Here is a 16,236-nt window from a genome sequence, read left to right on the forward strand (position 1 = left end):
GTTAATACCTTTAGCCTTTATGTGCATATATACTTTCTTGGAAATTGATTTATTTTGACCAAGTAATTGCATCCATTTAGATAGATTACATGTAGGTAGATTGCATTTAGTTAGTTTATATTTTAATAAATGATGATACCCTTTGTCTCTTTCTTGGTTTAGCATGAGGACATGCTATTGTTTAAGTGTGGGGAGATTTGATGCACCACTATTTTGTGGTGTATTTTATGCTGAATTGAGGGGATTTTATCACCTTTTCTCACACTTATTCAATGAAATGGCATGGTTTTGTAATTCTCCCTTAATTTGTACTTAAGTGTGAAAACATGCTTTTTAGGCCCTTAATTGGTTAATTTTAATTCACCTTTGATTCCACTTGATGCCTTGATGTGTTTGTTAGTGAATTCAGGTTGAAAAGGCTAGGAATGGATCAAAAGAGTGAAGAGAAAAGTATGCAAAGTGGAGAGATCATGGAAAATCAAGGATTGGGAGTGCATTCATCGACGCGCACACGTGAAACGATGCGTACGCGTGAATATGGAGTCGCATGGCGACGCGTACGCGTGACATGATGTGTACGCGTGGGAAGTAAAATGCCAATTGACGCATACGCGTGACCCATGCGTACGCGTCGCAGCTCGCATGTGACCTCATTAAAGTGAAAACGCTGGAGGCGATTTCTGAGCTTCCCAAGCCTAAATCCAACTCATTCCAGAGCCTATTACATGAAAAATTCAAGAGGAGTCAAAGGGGGGGGGAGCACATAGGGAGTTTTCATCATGCTTTAGTTAGTTTCTAGAGAGAGAAGCTCTCTCTTCTCTCTAGAATTAGGTTAGATGTAGATTAGGATTTCTTAGATCTAGGTTTAATTCATGCTTTGATTTACTTTTCCTTTACAAATTCTTGTTCCTTTACCTTTGCTTCTTTAGTTTAGTATTTTACTCTTTGTATTTGTTTACTTTGTTGTTGATGCACTCTTGTTTCTTCTATTTTCCTTTAATACAATTTATGTTTCATGTTCCTTTATTGTTGATTTGAGTTGTTGTTGTTAATTTACTTGCAATTGGTAGTTGTAGATTTATATTTCTTGCAATCTTGTTTTACTTTCCTTTTGTGCCTTCCAAGTGTTTGATAAAATGCTTGGAAGGATGTTAGAGTAGATTTTTGTGTTCTTGACTTGGGATGGTAACTTAGGTGAAATTGAGTTGCTAATGTCCAAGTCTTGATAATTGGTGTCCATTGACTCTAGCTTCCACGAAGTTAATTAGTGAGTGGCTAGGACTTATGGATTAGGATTGGTGTAGCTCATTTGACTTTTCTTCACTTGTTAGAGGATGACTTAATGAGATTGATCCTTGCAATTATCATGTTATGGTTAGTAACAAGGATAAAGATCCTTATAAAGATCCTTAACCATCAACTCTTGCCAAGCCCTTTTTACTATTAGAGTTTCATTTACTGCTTTTGCTATTTACATTTCTTGTCCCTTATTCAAAACCCCAAAATATACTTGTTCCATAACCAATAACAAGAACACTTTCCTGCAATTCCTTGAGAGACGACCCGAGGTTTAAATACTTCGGTTTATATTTTTATTGGGGTTTGTACTTGTGACAAACAAATTTTTTATTGAGGAATTGTTTGTTGGTTTAGAACTATACTTGCAACTAGATTTTATTTGCGAAATTCTTTATCGACACACAAATTTCCCTTCATCAGTCTTTCTTATAAACCAATTCTAACAAAATTAAACAATAAGATTTGGAGCAATGCTATCCAATATCGATAATTAATTTTTATTGATGTTAGACTAACTTAGTTGGACTTAGTTAACAAAAATACTTGGATATGTAGCATTCTTTTTTTCGAAAAAAAAGGTAAACATTAACATTAAGGACTAAATGATAAATTCCACAAACGAACGAAAGAAAGAAAGCGATGTTTGAAGACGTGCTAGCAGAAGCTATATTAAGTTATTAAGATTATAGGTTTGAGGAAGAAGCATTTACCGAAGAAACGTTTTCCCTTCTTTGAATCTGTCACTGCTAATGCTCTGAGTTAGGGTTTCTTTTAATTGGAGATCATCTCACCCCAAATCCTCTGTTGACTTATTGAGTCGCCCTAAGCCCAAATCCCTCGCCGATTTTGAAGACAAAACCCTCAGTCCTCAGCAAACGCTAGCAGCAACTTCATCATCTATGGAAGAACTAGCTCATCTTTTTTTTACGTCAACTTTGTTAGAAAATTAAATTTTGATGTAAATTTTTATAGTCATTATTAAAAAATAAGATTTTTGTTAAGTAAATTTTTTTTACGGGGAATGACAATATTTTTTAAAATAAAAAAATTAAAAATTAAATTTTGTTTTGAATTTTTTATATTTTTTAAGTATTTATTCAAATATTACAATAAAAATGAGATCAAATAAATAAATCGTTTATTAGATATAATTTTTTTATTATTTATAAAATATATAATATTTATTAATTCTTTTATCGTATTTTTAAATTATTTAAAAATAATTTTGTCATTAACATTTTTTAAAAACCTTCTATCAGTACTGATAGTAAACTCCTTATCTTTTATTAGGTTATAACTTTTCAACAACTGGAAGTTCCTATTTTACCCGAATTAAATCGTAAAATTGTACTTAAAGTGATTTTTTAAATTAATAGTCATCAAAATTTGCCATCCAAGTTACATTCCTCAAACATTCAATGTATTTAGTATTTACGACGTTTGTTTCTTTAATATTTTTTAATCATTTCTAATAAGAATATAAAATAATATTAAGCAATTGGCAATATGATTGGTTTGAGTTTCTGAATGGCATAGCAATTTTGACTTACCAAACTAGAACACATTATATTATACACAAATGGCATACAATCAAGTGAATTTAGATTTATTTTAAATTTGTCAAAAAAATATAAAATTGAGTGGCATTGTTTTAAAATAATCCGTTATAATGAATTCAATAGGAGTTACATATTTTCCTAAGTTTTCATCCACGTATTGTATTCATTGTTTAAGAATTTTTCTTCCTGTTATTTATTCATTTAGTTAATTTCTTCAAGTGCCATCAATGGAGTACTGAGAGCAGTATGCAATGATGCATATTAGGGGTGTTCGCGGTGCGATTTGGTTCGGTTTTTGAGGGAAAAATCATCCGATTCGATCGTCTAATTAAATTGCGGTTCAGTTTGGTTCGGTTTTTTATTAAGGCCATCCGAATCAAACCAAATAAATGGTTCGGTTTGTTCAGTTTTTTCAATCAATTCAAAAAAAATACTACCATACTATTATGCAAAGTCATAACATTGAAATCGACAAACAGAAATACACAATAACTAACAAAGTCTTGATCTAATGAAATTTAACGACAACAGAATTCAAATACGACAATTAAAGAAGTTTAATAGTTCAACAGTCAACACAACTGAAAATAAAAATAAATTGTCATTAAACTGATAGCAAAGTTATGGTGTCTTCTCTAACAAAATAGCTAAACTTCTTAATGCAAACCAACCTGAAATAAAAAAAAAAACAGTTACTAGTGGCATTTTTATGTGTATCACAAGCATAACTAGTCCCACACCAATTACATTTAGCTCTAGGATACTGTGGATTACTAGTTTCATCTTTAGTAAAGTGATCCCATGTCCAAGACCTAGGTCTACAAGGTTTTCTCTTACCTTCGTCGGTCTCAGTTTCAGCAGAGTCATATTCTCACTTGAACTGACGTCAAAATACATAAACAAATACAATAAATTAGGGACAGAAACCAACAATAAACTGAACAATAAATCAATAACCAACAATACCAAATTATCAACAATAGATTGAGCAATAAACTGACCAGTAATAAACTGAACAAAAAATCAATAACCAGCAATACCAAATTATCAAGAATAAACTGAACAAAACCTGATAATCTGAACAATTAATTAAGGACAGAAACCAGTAATAAACTAACCAGCAATAAACTGAATAATAAATCAATAACCAACATTGCATATTGCCTTTTATCTTGTGACCATATATTTTGAGCTGGCCTTTTACAATCCTTGCTTTAGGATTCATGATTTTATTATCACGTGTTAATGTTATTGATCATGAAGATGAAATCAATTATGATAACAAAAAGTATCTAATTTCTAAAGTAATCCATTCTTAACACTTTCTGATAACAAGGAAAGCTTTTTTGTAAAAAAATTGGACATGTATAAAGTTTTTGTCAGAATACATGGTGGGCTTGTATCCTGAATACACTGAGCCCAGCCCTTCGACACAGGCCCAATCATATTAGATTTTATATTCATCTAGATCTAGGGTTTAACACGCCTCACTCCTCTTCATAACCGAGAACACGCAGCGGAAGCAGAAGAAGGAAGATGGTGAAGTTCTTGAAACCAAACAAAGCGGTTATCGTGCTGCAAGGCCGATACGCGGGTCGCAAGGCCGTCATCATACGAGCCTTCGACGATGGCACTCGCGACCGCCCCTACGGCCACTGCCTCGTCGCCGGGATCAAGAAGTACCCTTCGAAGGTTGTGAAGAGGGACTCCACCAAGAAGACGGCGAAGAAGTCGCGCGTGAAGGCGTTCGTTAAGATGGTTAACTACCAGCACGTGATGCCAACGCGCTACACGCTTGACGTGGATTTGAAGGACGCCGTTACGGTCGAGTCGCTTCAGTCGAAGGACAAGAAGGTTGCGGCGCTTAAAGAGTCCAAGAAGAGGCTCGAGGAGAGGTTCAAGACTGGCAAGAATCGTTGGTTCTTCACCAAGCTCAGATTCTAAGCATTTCACAAAAATGGTGCCTTTTTTTTTTTCATTTTACATTTCTAAAGATGTTTAAGTATTTAGTTTTGGTGCTTATATGTGTTCTGAGTTTATTCAGGATCTGTTTGGATTGTAATAGTTTCATTTTCGAGATTATGGTTTTCAAACGCTGCGTTTTACCAAATGCTACCTTTTGGATTATATGCTGGTAGATAAATGATGTTGTTGAATCTAATTTAGTTTAATCCGATAAAAATAACTTATAGCTAGAGTAAATGTGGCAGCAATTTTGTTAAGATTAATGTTGATTTTCTGAGTTTTTGCCTTTGGTTTCATATGGTACTGGGTTTCACCTTTTTATAATACAGAGTACAGAGTGTTGTAGCATGCCTTTAAGAATGTTCAGATAACATGTTCAGCAAAGAGCTATGATTTTGTGAACGATGACTTTTAAGAGTTAAGACCGTGGTAGATGAATTGCCAAATTTTGGTGGTGTTACTGAGAATGCTATTCAGTGTAGTAGTATATATTTCATCTTTGTTTCTATTGTGGTAAGAATAGCAGGGCTGTTGAAATACCTTGTTCTGGTGCACTTTCAATGAGTGAATGTTTTTCTATGTTGCAAGTTTTGTTCAATAATTATACCCTCCTTTCAATGTTGCAAATTGTAAGACAGAATATACTTCAATTCTAAATATGACATCACAATGAAACTTAGAGCTGCAAGACCTCAAATTCTTTAAACCTTTCTGATGAAGTCATATCAACGCTGGGTTTCTCGCCTGAGCCGTAAGATGAAATAAGTGTGTTTGGTATAGCATGAATACTGTTTGGGTGAGAACAATAATTTCAATCTTTGTCAATATTCAATAGAGAAGCTTTAGTTAGCTTGCTTCCTTGAATGAGAATTGAGAAAACCGTTATTATCTGGTAACAAAAGTAATAGATGAATTTTAAATCAATTTTAAAGTAATAGATGAATTTTAAATCAATTTTAAAATAAAAATTGATTTAAAAAAACAATTTTTTTTTTCATTTAAAGATCGAATTTTTTACTTGAAAACCAATTTTTCATTTAGAATTGATATTTTCATTTAAAAAGTCACTTTTATGTAAAATCAATTTTAATTTATAAATAAGTTTTTGATGCTTCAACAAACCAATGTAGCCTTTTTTTTTTGTCCTTATAAAACTAGGTTAAATTTGTAAACCAATTTTTTACCTTTTTGCCTACCTTATAAGTTAGAACACATTTATGTTGGAAAAATTTAATCTAAAACTCCAAACTATCAATATATGTTTGCCTAGGTCAGATGGTAATTTTGTTTGCCTCACTTGGAGCTGCACTAGGTTAAAATCCTCATGGAAGAATATAGAACTATACTAATAGAGTAATAATAGAAGTGGGTGATTCTATGCTAATAGAGTAATAATAGAGATGGGTGTGTGAGTTGGTGAATGTTGTGTAAGACAAAAAAAAAAAAAAAGAACAATCAATATATGTGTTTTGTATTTTGTATTTTATACGAAAAACTGATTTGGCGATTATTTTTTGTATACACATATTGATTTTTTTGTGTATACATATTATAATCTATTGGAAATGGAATGCTCAAATTTAAACTAATTTAAACAAAATCGCTCATTCAATCTAATACAAACCGAAATCCAATCAAAATTCGATACTAAGTTACTAGCCGAAATTCAAACTAATTTGGATTAGATCGGCTTCTATTTTTATCAAATCGCATGGATTTGATCGGATTTTGTATCCACTTTTAAAAACTGAACCAATTTAATCTAAATTACAAAATGTAATATAATATTATTATTTATTGTTAAATTTAAATTTTAAATATAAAATGTTTAATTTGTTACGTATTTTTATCTTATTCATATACTATTATTAGTAAGTATTTTGTAAATATAAAATGAGATTCATTTATTTATTTGTTTTATCAAATTAAAATTATTTCTATTTTTAATAATAAAATTTTAAAATTTTGTTTTTTTAAAAACTAATTAAACCAAACCAATCAAAAGCGCAATAGCTTGGATATGTCTTGATTGAATTTAAAAATAAAATCAAACCGATCCAACCTAAGGTGCAACAAATTATATACTTCAAATCGTATTGAATTTTTTTTTTCAAAACTAATTTAAACCGAACCGTAACATGTGGAAATTTGATTAAAAAAGGCGTTTATTCTACTAATTCGTTTGTATAGGTTTTGTAGGAAGAGACTTTGGATGAGGAGCTTCTGAAATTCAGGTTCACCAAGAAGATATGGAAAGGCTTAGTTCCGCCTCGTGTGGAGCTGTTTGCGTGGTTTGCTTTGGTAGGCTGGGTCAACACAAAGGACCGACTAAGTAGACTGAGAATCCTACAACAGAATGATGTGATGTGCGTGCTGTGCAAGAAAGATGTTGAAAATATACAACATTTATTTATTACATGTGAGTACTCTTGGCAGGTGTGGTGTGCTTGGATCTCGGCGTTTGGACAGACATGGATTGTCCCTGGTACGTTGAAAGAGCACTTTGAAAGTTGGAGATCCGTGTCAATGAAAAAAGAGAGGCGCAAGCATTGGCTAGTTGGGTTCTTCTCATTTATATGGATTATCTGGTTACGCAGGAACGATGCCATATTTCAGTGTAAGATAACAGGGATTGGTGACTGTGTCGAGCAATCTTTCTCATGTGCTAAAGAATGGTGTTGTAAATAACTCATGTTGTTGATAGCAATATTGGAGATGACATAAGAGTTATTATACTTTTATCGGTCTTGTAACTGATTACATTGCTCCACTTCAGTGTTGAGCCTTTACTTTCAAAAAAAAAAAAAAAAAAACCGAACCGTAACATCCTAGTTGGAGAATCAATCTAGGATTGAATTTCAAATTAATCTCATATGCAATTTAATATAGTAATTAAATTTAAAAAAAAAGATTTGATATGTAATAACTAATAACTAATAACACAGCATGATAACCTAGTTAACTAAATCACAACCCTACTATAATTGGAAAGAATATATATAATCCAATTAAAATTAAGGAGAACTAAAAGGGCAACAATATCAGATAATACTCGTAACCACGGTAGAGATTGTGGAAAGCTTCTTGCCCCATCACCAAGGTCATGTAAAGCTACTAAAAAAATATCTGCAAAATAAGAGACTGTTACAGTGTAAGTTTTGCAACAAAAAATTCTCCAATAGCCAAACTTTGGGAGGGCATCAGAATGCACACAAAGAGAAGAGAACGGCGGTTAAGAGAGACAACAGTTGCCGCCGGGAAATCAAATCATGAATCCTCAATACAGCAGGCATTAGTTGCCGCCGGGACCTAAGTCGCCCCCGACAGAGAAGTACTGTCGCAAAAAGAAATATCGCCAGTGAATTTGTTACCACAACAGTCACGGTTGAGTTTAGGTGAAAACATGAATCCAAACCAAACAAATAAACAACAACAACCAGGTAATGTTGTAGCATTGCATCCATGAATTACACTTATATAGCTTTTAATTCTAATTCTATCATCATCATGTTCAAGTATATGTTTTTTGATACGTGATCCAAATATTCTTGACACAGAGAGTTTAAGTATTATTTAAAGATTATTGGTTGATATTTTTAGAATATTTCATTTAAGGGTAACATATTATTTTGGGTAAACTATCATTTCTACTCACGAAACTTAAAAACGTTGACACATCTATTCATAAAAAAAAAAAAAAAAAAATTACCATTTGTACCCATAAAACATGAGTTTCATATAACAAAATTATCCAAACACTAAAAATCACATAAAACTCCCAAATTATCCTTATCATCATGTGCATCATCTTTTTTCTTCCACCACCACCACCACTAACACCATCCTCTCTCTCTCTCCTTCCATTTTCTGAACTCCTCGCCGCCGCCAGAGTCCGTCAACTCTGCCAACTCATTCCTCTCTCTCTTTCTCTCTCTCTCTCTCTCTCTTCCCTTTCTGTGTTTTGCTTCTCTCTCTTCTGCTTTTTCGAATCCTCAACCCAAAAAAGGGGCTTCTTTTAGAATCAACATGCAAGTTAAAACGAGAAGATAAGCACACACATATAAAGAGGCATTATTGAATGAAGAAAAGAATGAAAATAGAAAATTGCAATTATGGGATTGCAGATTTTGCATTGATTGAGTTATGAAAATGGGAAGAAAATAAAAATAGGAAACTCACAGCAGTGAAGGGCGTGGATGAATTGGACAACAAATTTAAAATTGCGGTGTCTCCTCTGCTGTTTGAAACCACACCGCAGCTACAAATTTCTCCCTTCTCAATTTCATAGCATTTTCTTCTTATGTAGATCTGTCACTGTCTTCTTCGTTTTTCCTCTTTACTTTTTCTATTGCTGTTGTTGTTGTTGTTGTTGTTGTTGTTGTTGTTGTTGTTGTTGTTGTTGTTGTTGTTGTTGTTGTTGTTGTTTTATGTGAAGAAGATGATAATGGAGGTATGTGGTGGTGGTGGTGATGATAGTGATGAAGAAAATGAGGTGGTGGTGCCTTTGAACTCAGAGTTTGGCTCAGGCGAGGGTGAGACAGGGAAGGAGAGAAGGAGGGATGGATGATGCGGATGATGATAAGGGTAATTTGGGGTTCTTATGTAATTTTTTAGTGTTGGAATAATTTTGTTATATGGAACTTATGTTTTATGGGTGCAAATGATAATTTCTTTTTTTTATGGGTAGATATGTCAGCGTTTTCAACTTTCGTTGGTAGAAATGGTAGTTTACTCTATTATTTTTCTTAAAAGTTTATAATTTTTTTCAAAAATATCTCCGATATTTAATTTTATTCAATTTTGCCTTTAACATTTTCGATTTATTCAATTGTATATTTGTATCTTAATGTTTTCGATTTGTTTCAAAATTATTCTTAAAAATTTTTGATTTTATCCGCAATATTTTAGATGGAGATAATATCTAGAGTAATTTTGATACAAACAAAAATGTTAGGGACAAAATTAAGTAACATTAGAAGTTACGGGAGTATTTTTAAAAAAAATCATAAACGTTAAAGACAAAAAATATATTGTATTCTTAATTTAATTTGATGTATTTTGATTTTTTTTATTTAATTACTAGATTAGATTTTATGTCAATAAGTTTAGAATTTTTTTTATTTTAACTTAATAAAAAATTATAAATACCTCTTGAATTATTATAATCTTCGTATAAAGAGATATGAGAGGAGTACCAAAGTATTTTTTGGTTTCCTTGACAAAACCATATCATAGACAAGTGAGATTAAGTTGAGTGAGTTTCTTAAATTGAAAATCAAGCAGTTCTACTGTTACGGCCTAGCCCAGCTAGGTGTGAAGACCGACCCAGCCCGAAGACCTACTGACCCGGTTGAGCGAGTCATCGTACCCGCCTGTCTGGCGACCCGGCCACGCACCCTCCTTGCCAGCTGCATAACAGCTGGGGAGAAGGAAACTTCCTGGAAGGAGACCTTTTCCTATGGGGCCCACTTTTCTGACAAGGTATATAAGGGGAGGGTCCTACCCCTCCCCCAAGGTACGTCACACATATCACCTTGCCCACTTTTCGCCTGCACATCTGACTGACTAGAGCGTCGGAGTTTCTTTGCAGGTGGCACCCCCCCTCTCTCCACACCAAGACCTCGGAATGTCGGCTGCTCCAGCTCCAACCCCGTAACCCGGAACCAGGCGGTACCCCACCTTACCAATTAAAGGATCTCCCCGAACCGTCCGGTACCCGAGCTACCGTACATTGGCACCGTCTGTGGGGACTACGCCTGAATGGACGTCGTATTGGGTCCTGGAGAACCAGGCCGCGGGGCCGAGCCCAGAGGGGAAGCCTCCATGGCTTCCTCCCGGGAGCGCACGAGGTCCCCTCCACGACGACCCGAGCCCTCTTCACGATCTCAAGAGAGGTGCCCCTTTGGGGGAACAGGCAGCAATAGTGCCAGAATAATGCAGGAATTGCGTCACAGGATGCAAAACCTAGAACGTCAGCTGGCAGATCAGGAATATCGTCAACGAACTCCCGAACTAAGCTATTCCTGTTCTCCTCCGAGAAGTCACTCCCCGCGAATGCCTAGCCCATGATCTGAATCTGAAAGCGTCTGGGAGGAAGAAGGACGCCCAAGAAGACGCCGTGACCCCGTGATATACACCCGGCCTGAAAGGAGACGCCACAGAGCGGGACAGGGAAGACGGCAGAGAAAGTCCGAGGAGAACGCGGCGACCCGTGATAATGGACGCAACCATGTTTCATCATTCCATAGGTCCATCTACCAAGGCACTTTGATTTACCGACGGACATGAGGTACGACGCAACCCAAGACCCACATGAGCATCTCACGGCCTTTGAGGCCAGAATGAACCTGGAGGGAGTGGGAGACGAAGTGAGGTGCCGTGCTTTCCCGGTCACTCTGGCGGGACCTGCAAGACGTTTGTTTAACAGCCTCCTACAGGGCTCGGTGGCTAGGTTTTTGGACATTAGCCGCGCTTTCCTGGCCCAATTCACTACCAGAATTGCAAAGGCAAAGCACCCGATCAACTTGCTCGGGGTGACACAGAGGCCCGGCGAGCCGACCAGAAAATATTTGGACCGGTTCAACGACGAGTGCTTGGAGATCGACAGGCTAACTGATTCGGTAGCCAGCCTGTGTTTGATGAATGGACTTCTGAACGAGGATTTTAGGAAGCATCTCACCACGAAGCCGATGTGGACGATGTAAGAGATCCAAAGCGTGGCTAGGGAATATATCAACGATGAAGAAGTCAGTCAAGTCGTGACTGCCAACAAGCGGCAGCCCGCCTACAACCAGCCTCGGCAGCATGGTGGCGGGGAAAGGGTGAAGAAGCACGCCAGAGACAGCGGGCCGGCCAAGACATCCAGGCCATTTCCCCGAGTAGGGAAGTTCACCAACTACACCCCCTCACCGTCCCTATCATAGAAGTTTATCAGCAGATAGCCGAGAAGAGAATTTTATCAAAGCCCCGACCTCTAAAGGACAGAATCGGGGGGAACAAAAGCCTCTATTGTGATTATCATAAGGGCTACGGACATAAGACACAGGATTGTTTCGACCTGAAGGATGCGCTAGAACAAGTGATCCGATATGGAAAGCTGGCCGAATTTTCCCACCTCATCAGGGAGCCGAGGAGACGGGATCGCCACCGCGAGGGAGAGGACAAGACCTGCACAGTGAAGCGACGTCAGGAGACAGAGGACAACGAGCACGACCTTACCATAGTAAACGTGGTAACAGCAAGAGACGCGGCTCCGAGGTCGAGGTCGGCACACAAGAAGGACGCCAAAGTCCTGGCAGTCTCCTCCTCTTCCGTGCGAAGCTCCAAGAGGGTTCCGCCCATCTCGTTCGGATCGGAGGACCAATGGTTCGACGAGGTCGCGGAAAACCCTCCTATGGTCATTACGGCCAGAGTGGGAACCGGCCTCATCAAGCGGATCTTCGTAGACACCGGGGCTGACTCGAATATCATGTTCCGTAATGTGTTTGATGCCTTGGGTCTTCGGGATGCCGACTTAAGGACTCATCAGCACGGTGTAATAGGCTTGGGCGACCACTTTATCAAGCCCGACGGGATAATTTCCCTGCCAGTATCCGTTGGACTAGGACAGGGAAGAAGATCGGTAATGGCTGAGTTCGTGGTTCTGCGAGACTCCACGGCCTACAACGTCATCCTAGGAAGAAAGACTATTAACGATCTCGGGACAGTGATCAGTAGAAATATGTTGGTAATGAAGTTCATCACTGACGACGGATCCGTTGGATCCACAAAGGGAGACTTGGAAACGGCAGTCACTTGCGACAATGCCAGCCTCTTCTTAAGGAAGAAATCCAAGGAAGCATCGGGAGTATTCCTCGCCAACCTGGATGCTAGAGTCGTTGAAAAACCCAGACCCGAACCGGAAGGGAACTTAGAAAGGTTTAGGGTTGGCAACACAGAGGAAAAATTCACTTTCGTGAACAGGAATCTCCCACACGACATGAAGGAACCCTTAATAGAAACGATAAGGGCTAACGGCGACTTATTTGCTTGGACGCCAGCTGACATGCCGGGGATAGACCCCCAGCTCATGTCGCATCGCTTGGCCATCAAAGCGGGGGCCAGGGCGATCGCTCAGAGGAGAAGGAAAATGTCACAAGAAAGGGCAGAGGAGGTGGCCAGGCAGACGGCCAGCCTTCTCGAAGCGGGATTTATCTAGGAACTCGACTACTCGACTTGGCTGTCGAATGTAGTTCTGGTTAGAAAGCACAATGGAAAATGGAAGATGTGCGTGGATTACTCCGATCTTAATAAAGCATGTCCCAAAGACTCCTACCCCCTCCCCAACATAGATGCGCTCATCGATCAGCGGTGGGATATCGGTATCTGAGTTTCATGGATGCTTATTCTAGCTACAATCAGATACCGATGCACCAGCTAGACGAGGAGAAGACAGTGTTCATAACGTCGGGGGGAACATATTGCTACAAGATAATGCCGTTTGGGCTGAAGAATGCAGGGGCCACTACCAAAGGTTGATGTATAAGATATTTAGCGACCTCATAGGCAAAACGGTGGAAGTATACGTAGACGATATTTTAGTAAAGACCACCCGACCTGATGATCTCATAGGTGATCTGGAAAAAGTATTCGCCTCCCTCCGACAACACAGCGTGAGGCTCAACCCACTTAAATGTGCCTTCGCCATGGAGGCGGGAAAGTTCTTGGGGTTTATGATAACCCAAAGAGGGGTAGAGGCCAATTCGGAAAAGTGTGAAGCAATACTCCAGATGAAGAGCCCGGGTGGCATTAAAGATGTCCAGAGGTTGACAGGGAGGCTCACCACGCTATCACGGTTCCTCGGAGCGTCGGCTGCTAGGGCGCTACCATTCTTTAACTTGATGAAAAAGGGGATAGCATTTGAATGGACCCCGGCGTGCGAAGAAGCATTCAAGCATTTCAAAGAGATCTTTGCAACACCACCTGTTCTCGGAAAGCCCAAGGTCGGAGATCCGCTATACCTGTATTTGGGGCTAATTTGGTGTGATTTTGCTGGGTTTAAAATCGGATAAGAGTCTCAAAAATAGACCCGATCATTATTTAGAGTCACGTCTGTATCAAGGCGAACCCAGTTTCACCCACTCCATGTGCACCTTAGGGAGACTAAGAAGGTATATATGTTTTAAATTCATTTTAATAGGACAATTATATGGTACAGATTTAGGCATAAAGATTGAAGGAGATGTTGACAAGTGTCGAGGATGGTGGATGCAGGGAACAAGCTTGGCAGAGCTTTGCAAGCTTGCCTGCCATGGTTGTTGAAGGGGGAGCCGGCTAATTGAATAAGGCTATGAGGAGCCAATGTCTGGGAGGTGGGCTGGGCCTTTGATTTTTTTTTTTGGTTTTGGTCTTCAGTGCTGGACTTGTTTAATATAGTTGGGCTAATGCTTGCTGTAGGCTTTTTCATTTTGTAATGGGGTCATGTTCTTTCTTTCTGCAGGTCCAAAGCATAGCAAACAAGAGGAGGATCTGGAAGAAAACAACCACAAGCACAACATCTATTTCATATTGAGATAAGAAGAGATCCACATCCAATACCACTATATCCAACACCAACAGAGGGTTCTAGATATGGCCTGATCATCATCAACCCTGCTACTGCTCCTTCGGTTTATGTCCGTCTATTGAAAGAAACACAACCACAAACCTAAACGACGATGTGTCCTTCTCTTTCCCCGATGCGTCGGAACAGAGTAAATTCACCGTGTTCTGGTCATTGCCATGTCGACCGGGTCTTCAAGGTGGCACAACTTGGAGACGCTGCCTCAACAACTCCGGAGGATCTTGGTGCCCGAATGACGCTGGTGGAGACACCTGTTAGGGTTTAGGGTTAAGGAATCAAATCTTGACGCCAGATCCCATCATCAGTCGGAGGTAAGAGCTGCGATGGTTGAGAGGAGGCAGACATGGAAGGACGATGCTCTGTGGCTCTGTGTGGTGGCTTCATGGTAACAGGACGATGAGATGGGGATTGGGTCCGGCTGGCAGGGTGTCGAATCGGGTAGGGTTATTTCAGCGGACCTGAAAACTAAGAAGCACAACAGAGGTTGAGCCGAGAAGATTGTGGTCACGGGTTAGAAATGATAGAAACCCTAATTCCACAACTCAACACAATTAGTCCCAGTTTCGTTGATCCCTTGTTTCCTGTCACAAGGTCGATTATTTCTTGCTAAATCAAAGATATTAGATTGTGCATACGATGGTAAGTTGTTGTTGGATTATCAATTAAACTGTAAAGTCATTATATTAGGTTGTGCATATGATATTATCTTGTTGCAGCATGGTTGTTAATATATATAATTACCTTGATGAATGCCGTATTCAGTGTTTTATAGCTGTTGTGTCTATTTGGGATTTCAGAATATGTTGATGAAGCAATGTTGATTCCGAAAAATAAGTCAGTGGTAATTCGTTGGGTTCTTGGAGGGCCACGTTTACCAATTGTTACCGAACTAGAGTATTATCTGTAACCTTTAATCTTAGTGCTTTTGTTGTTGGCTGGACTATTGTCATGCATCATGCATGTTGGTTGTTGAAATTGGCAGCCGTGGGGTTGCCGTTGTCATGTTGATGCTTGATGTTGTTGTCACAGTTGTCGCCGAAAATAACCCGTGTGATTTGTGGAAATACAACTTATTGAGTTGACACTTTCCGTGGCATTAGCAAGCCAAAAAAAGGTAGAAACAAATGGGCTATGGAAGCCAAACCTGAAAACAGCAGCTTTCCAACTTAAGATGGAGCTGGTGTAAGATATGTAAGTCCTTTTTTGTTGTTGACGTGTTTTATTTAATAGAAAATTCTACTTCAGTCCTATTTTATTTACCTTCCCGTAACATGACAAGTGGAAAATTCAGATTGTGATGAATTTGGAAATGATGTGCATGAGACTCCTGATGTACCACCTATTCAATCAAGCAACTCAAATCCCAAACCTCCTGCAACCAACAAAGCTGATGAGGAAAGTAAGACAAAGGCGTGAGTTGATACTCCTGCCTTGTATTGGCAACGGTGGAGAAACTATCCACTCTCCTTCAGTCGTCTTCCTTTATTCTTGAAATCAGCATAAAAATGGGTCATGACTGTAAACATGAATAAGAATTACGAATAAGTAACCTCTTATTCTTTTTCACCTGGAATAATACGGTCAATAATCTGTGTTGGAAGTGAATGCGCAATCTGGAATCAACACCTGCACTAAAGGAGCAGTGTTTTGTTATTGACCATCTTTCCTGCATAAGGATTTATGCGGACCTATTATTTCACATGCTGAATGTGGTTTGGTTTAGTGAAATCTCGTTCAAACCTTGTACCACCTTTTCTTGAAACACCCCAGGAATATCCATCCATACTTTGCTACATGTCTTATGCTCTTGTA

At 38.5% G+C, this 16,236-nt stretch overlaps 2 protein-coding genes across 2 annotated transcripts; both read left to right on the forward strand.

Annotated features, from left to right (window-relative positions):
• The first annotated feature begins 4,345 nt into the window (after window positions 1–4,345).
• Window positions 4,346–5,098, forward strand: LOC107637776 (large ribosomal subunit protein eL27). Its single transcript, XM_016341102.3, has one exon. The coding sequence runs from the start codon at window positions 4,395–4,397 to the stop codon at window positions 4,800–4,802; it is 408 nt and encodes a 135-aa protein (XP_016196588.1). The 5' UTR covers window positions 4,346–4,394; the 3' UTR covers window positions 4,803–5,098.
• Window positions 5,099–11,107: 6,009 nt separating this feature from the next.
• LOC107613760 (uncharacterized) lies at window positions 11,108–13,020 on the forward strand. Its single transcript, XM_016315897.1, has 2 exons — window positions 11,108–11,523; window positions 11,568–13,020. The coding sequence occupies exons 1-2, from the start codon at window positions 11,108–11,110 to the stop codon at window positions 13,018–13,020; spliced, it is 1,869 nt and encodes a 622-aa protein (XP_016171383.1).
• Window positions 13,021–16,236: the final 3,216 nt, after the last annotated feature.

The sequence above is a fragment of the Arachis ipaensis genome, chromosome B1 (assembly GCF_059453495.1).
Source record: "Arachis ipaensis isolate K30076 ecotype BB chromosome B1, ASM5945349v1, whole genome shotgun sequence".
NCBI lineage: Eukaryota > Viridiplantae > Streptophyta > Magnoliopsida > Fabales > Fabaceae > Arachis > Arachis ipaensis.

Excerpts from the sequence above, each read along its gene's own strand:
- LOC107637776 (XM_016341102.3), top strand. The coding sequence starts at position 4,395 with ATGGTGAAGTTCTTGAAACCAAACAAAGCGGTTATCGTGCTGCAAGGC.
- LOC107613760 (XM_016315897.1), top strand. The coding sequence starts at position 11,108 with ATGAGGTACGACGCAACCCAAGACCCACATGAGCATCTCACGGCCTTT. Across the intron at positions 11,524-11,567 it reads ACGAAGCCGATGTGGACGAT|AAGTCAGTCAAGTCGTGACT; the intron begins GTAAGAGATCCA and ends TCAACGATGAAG.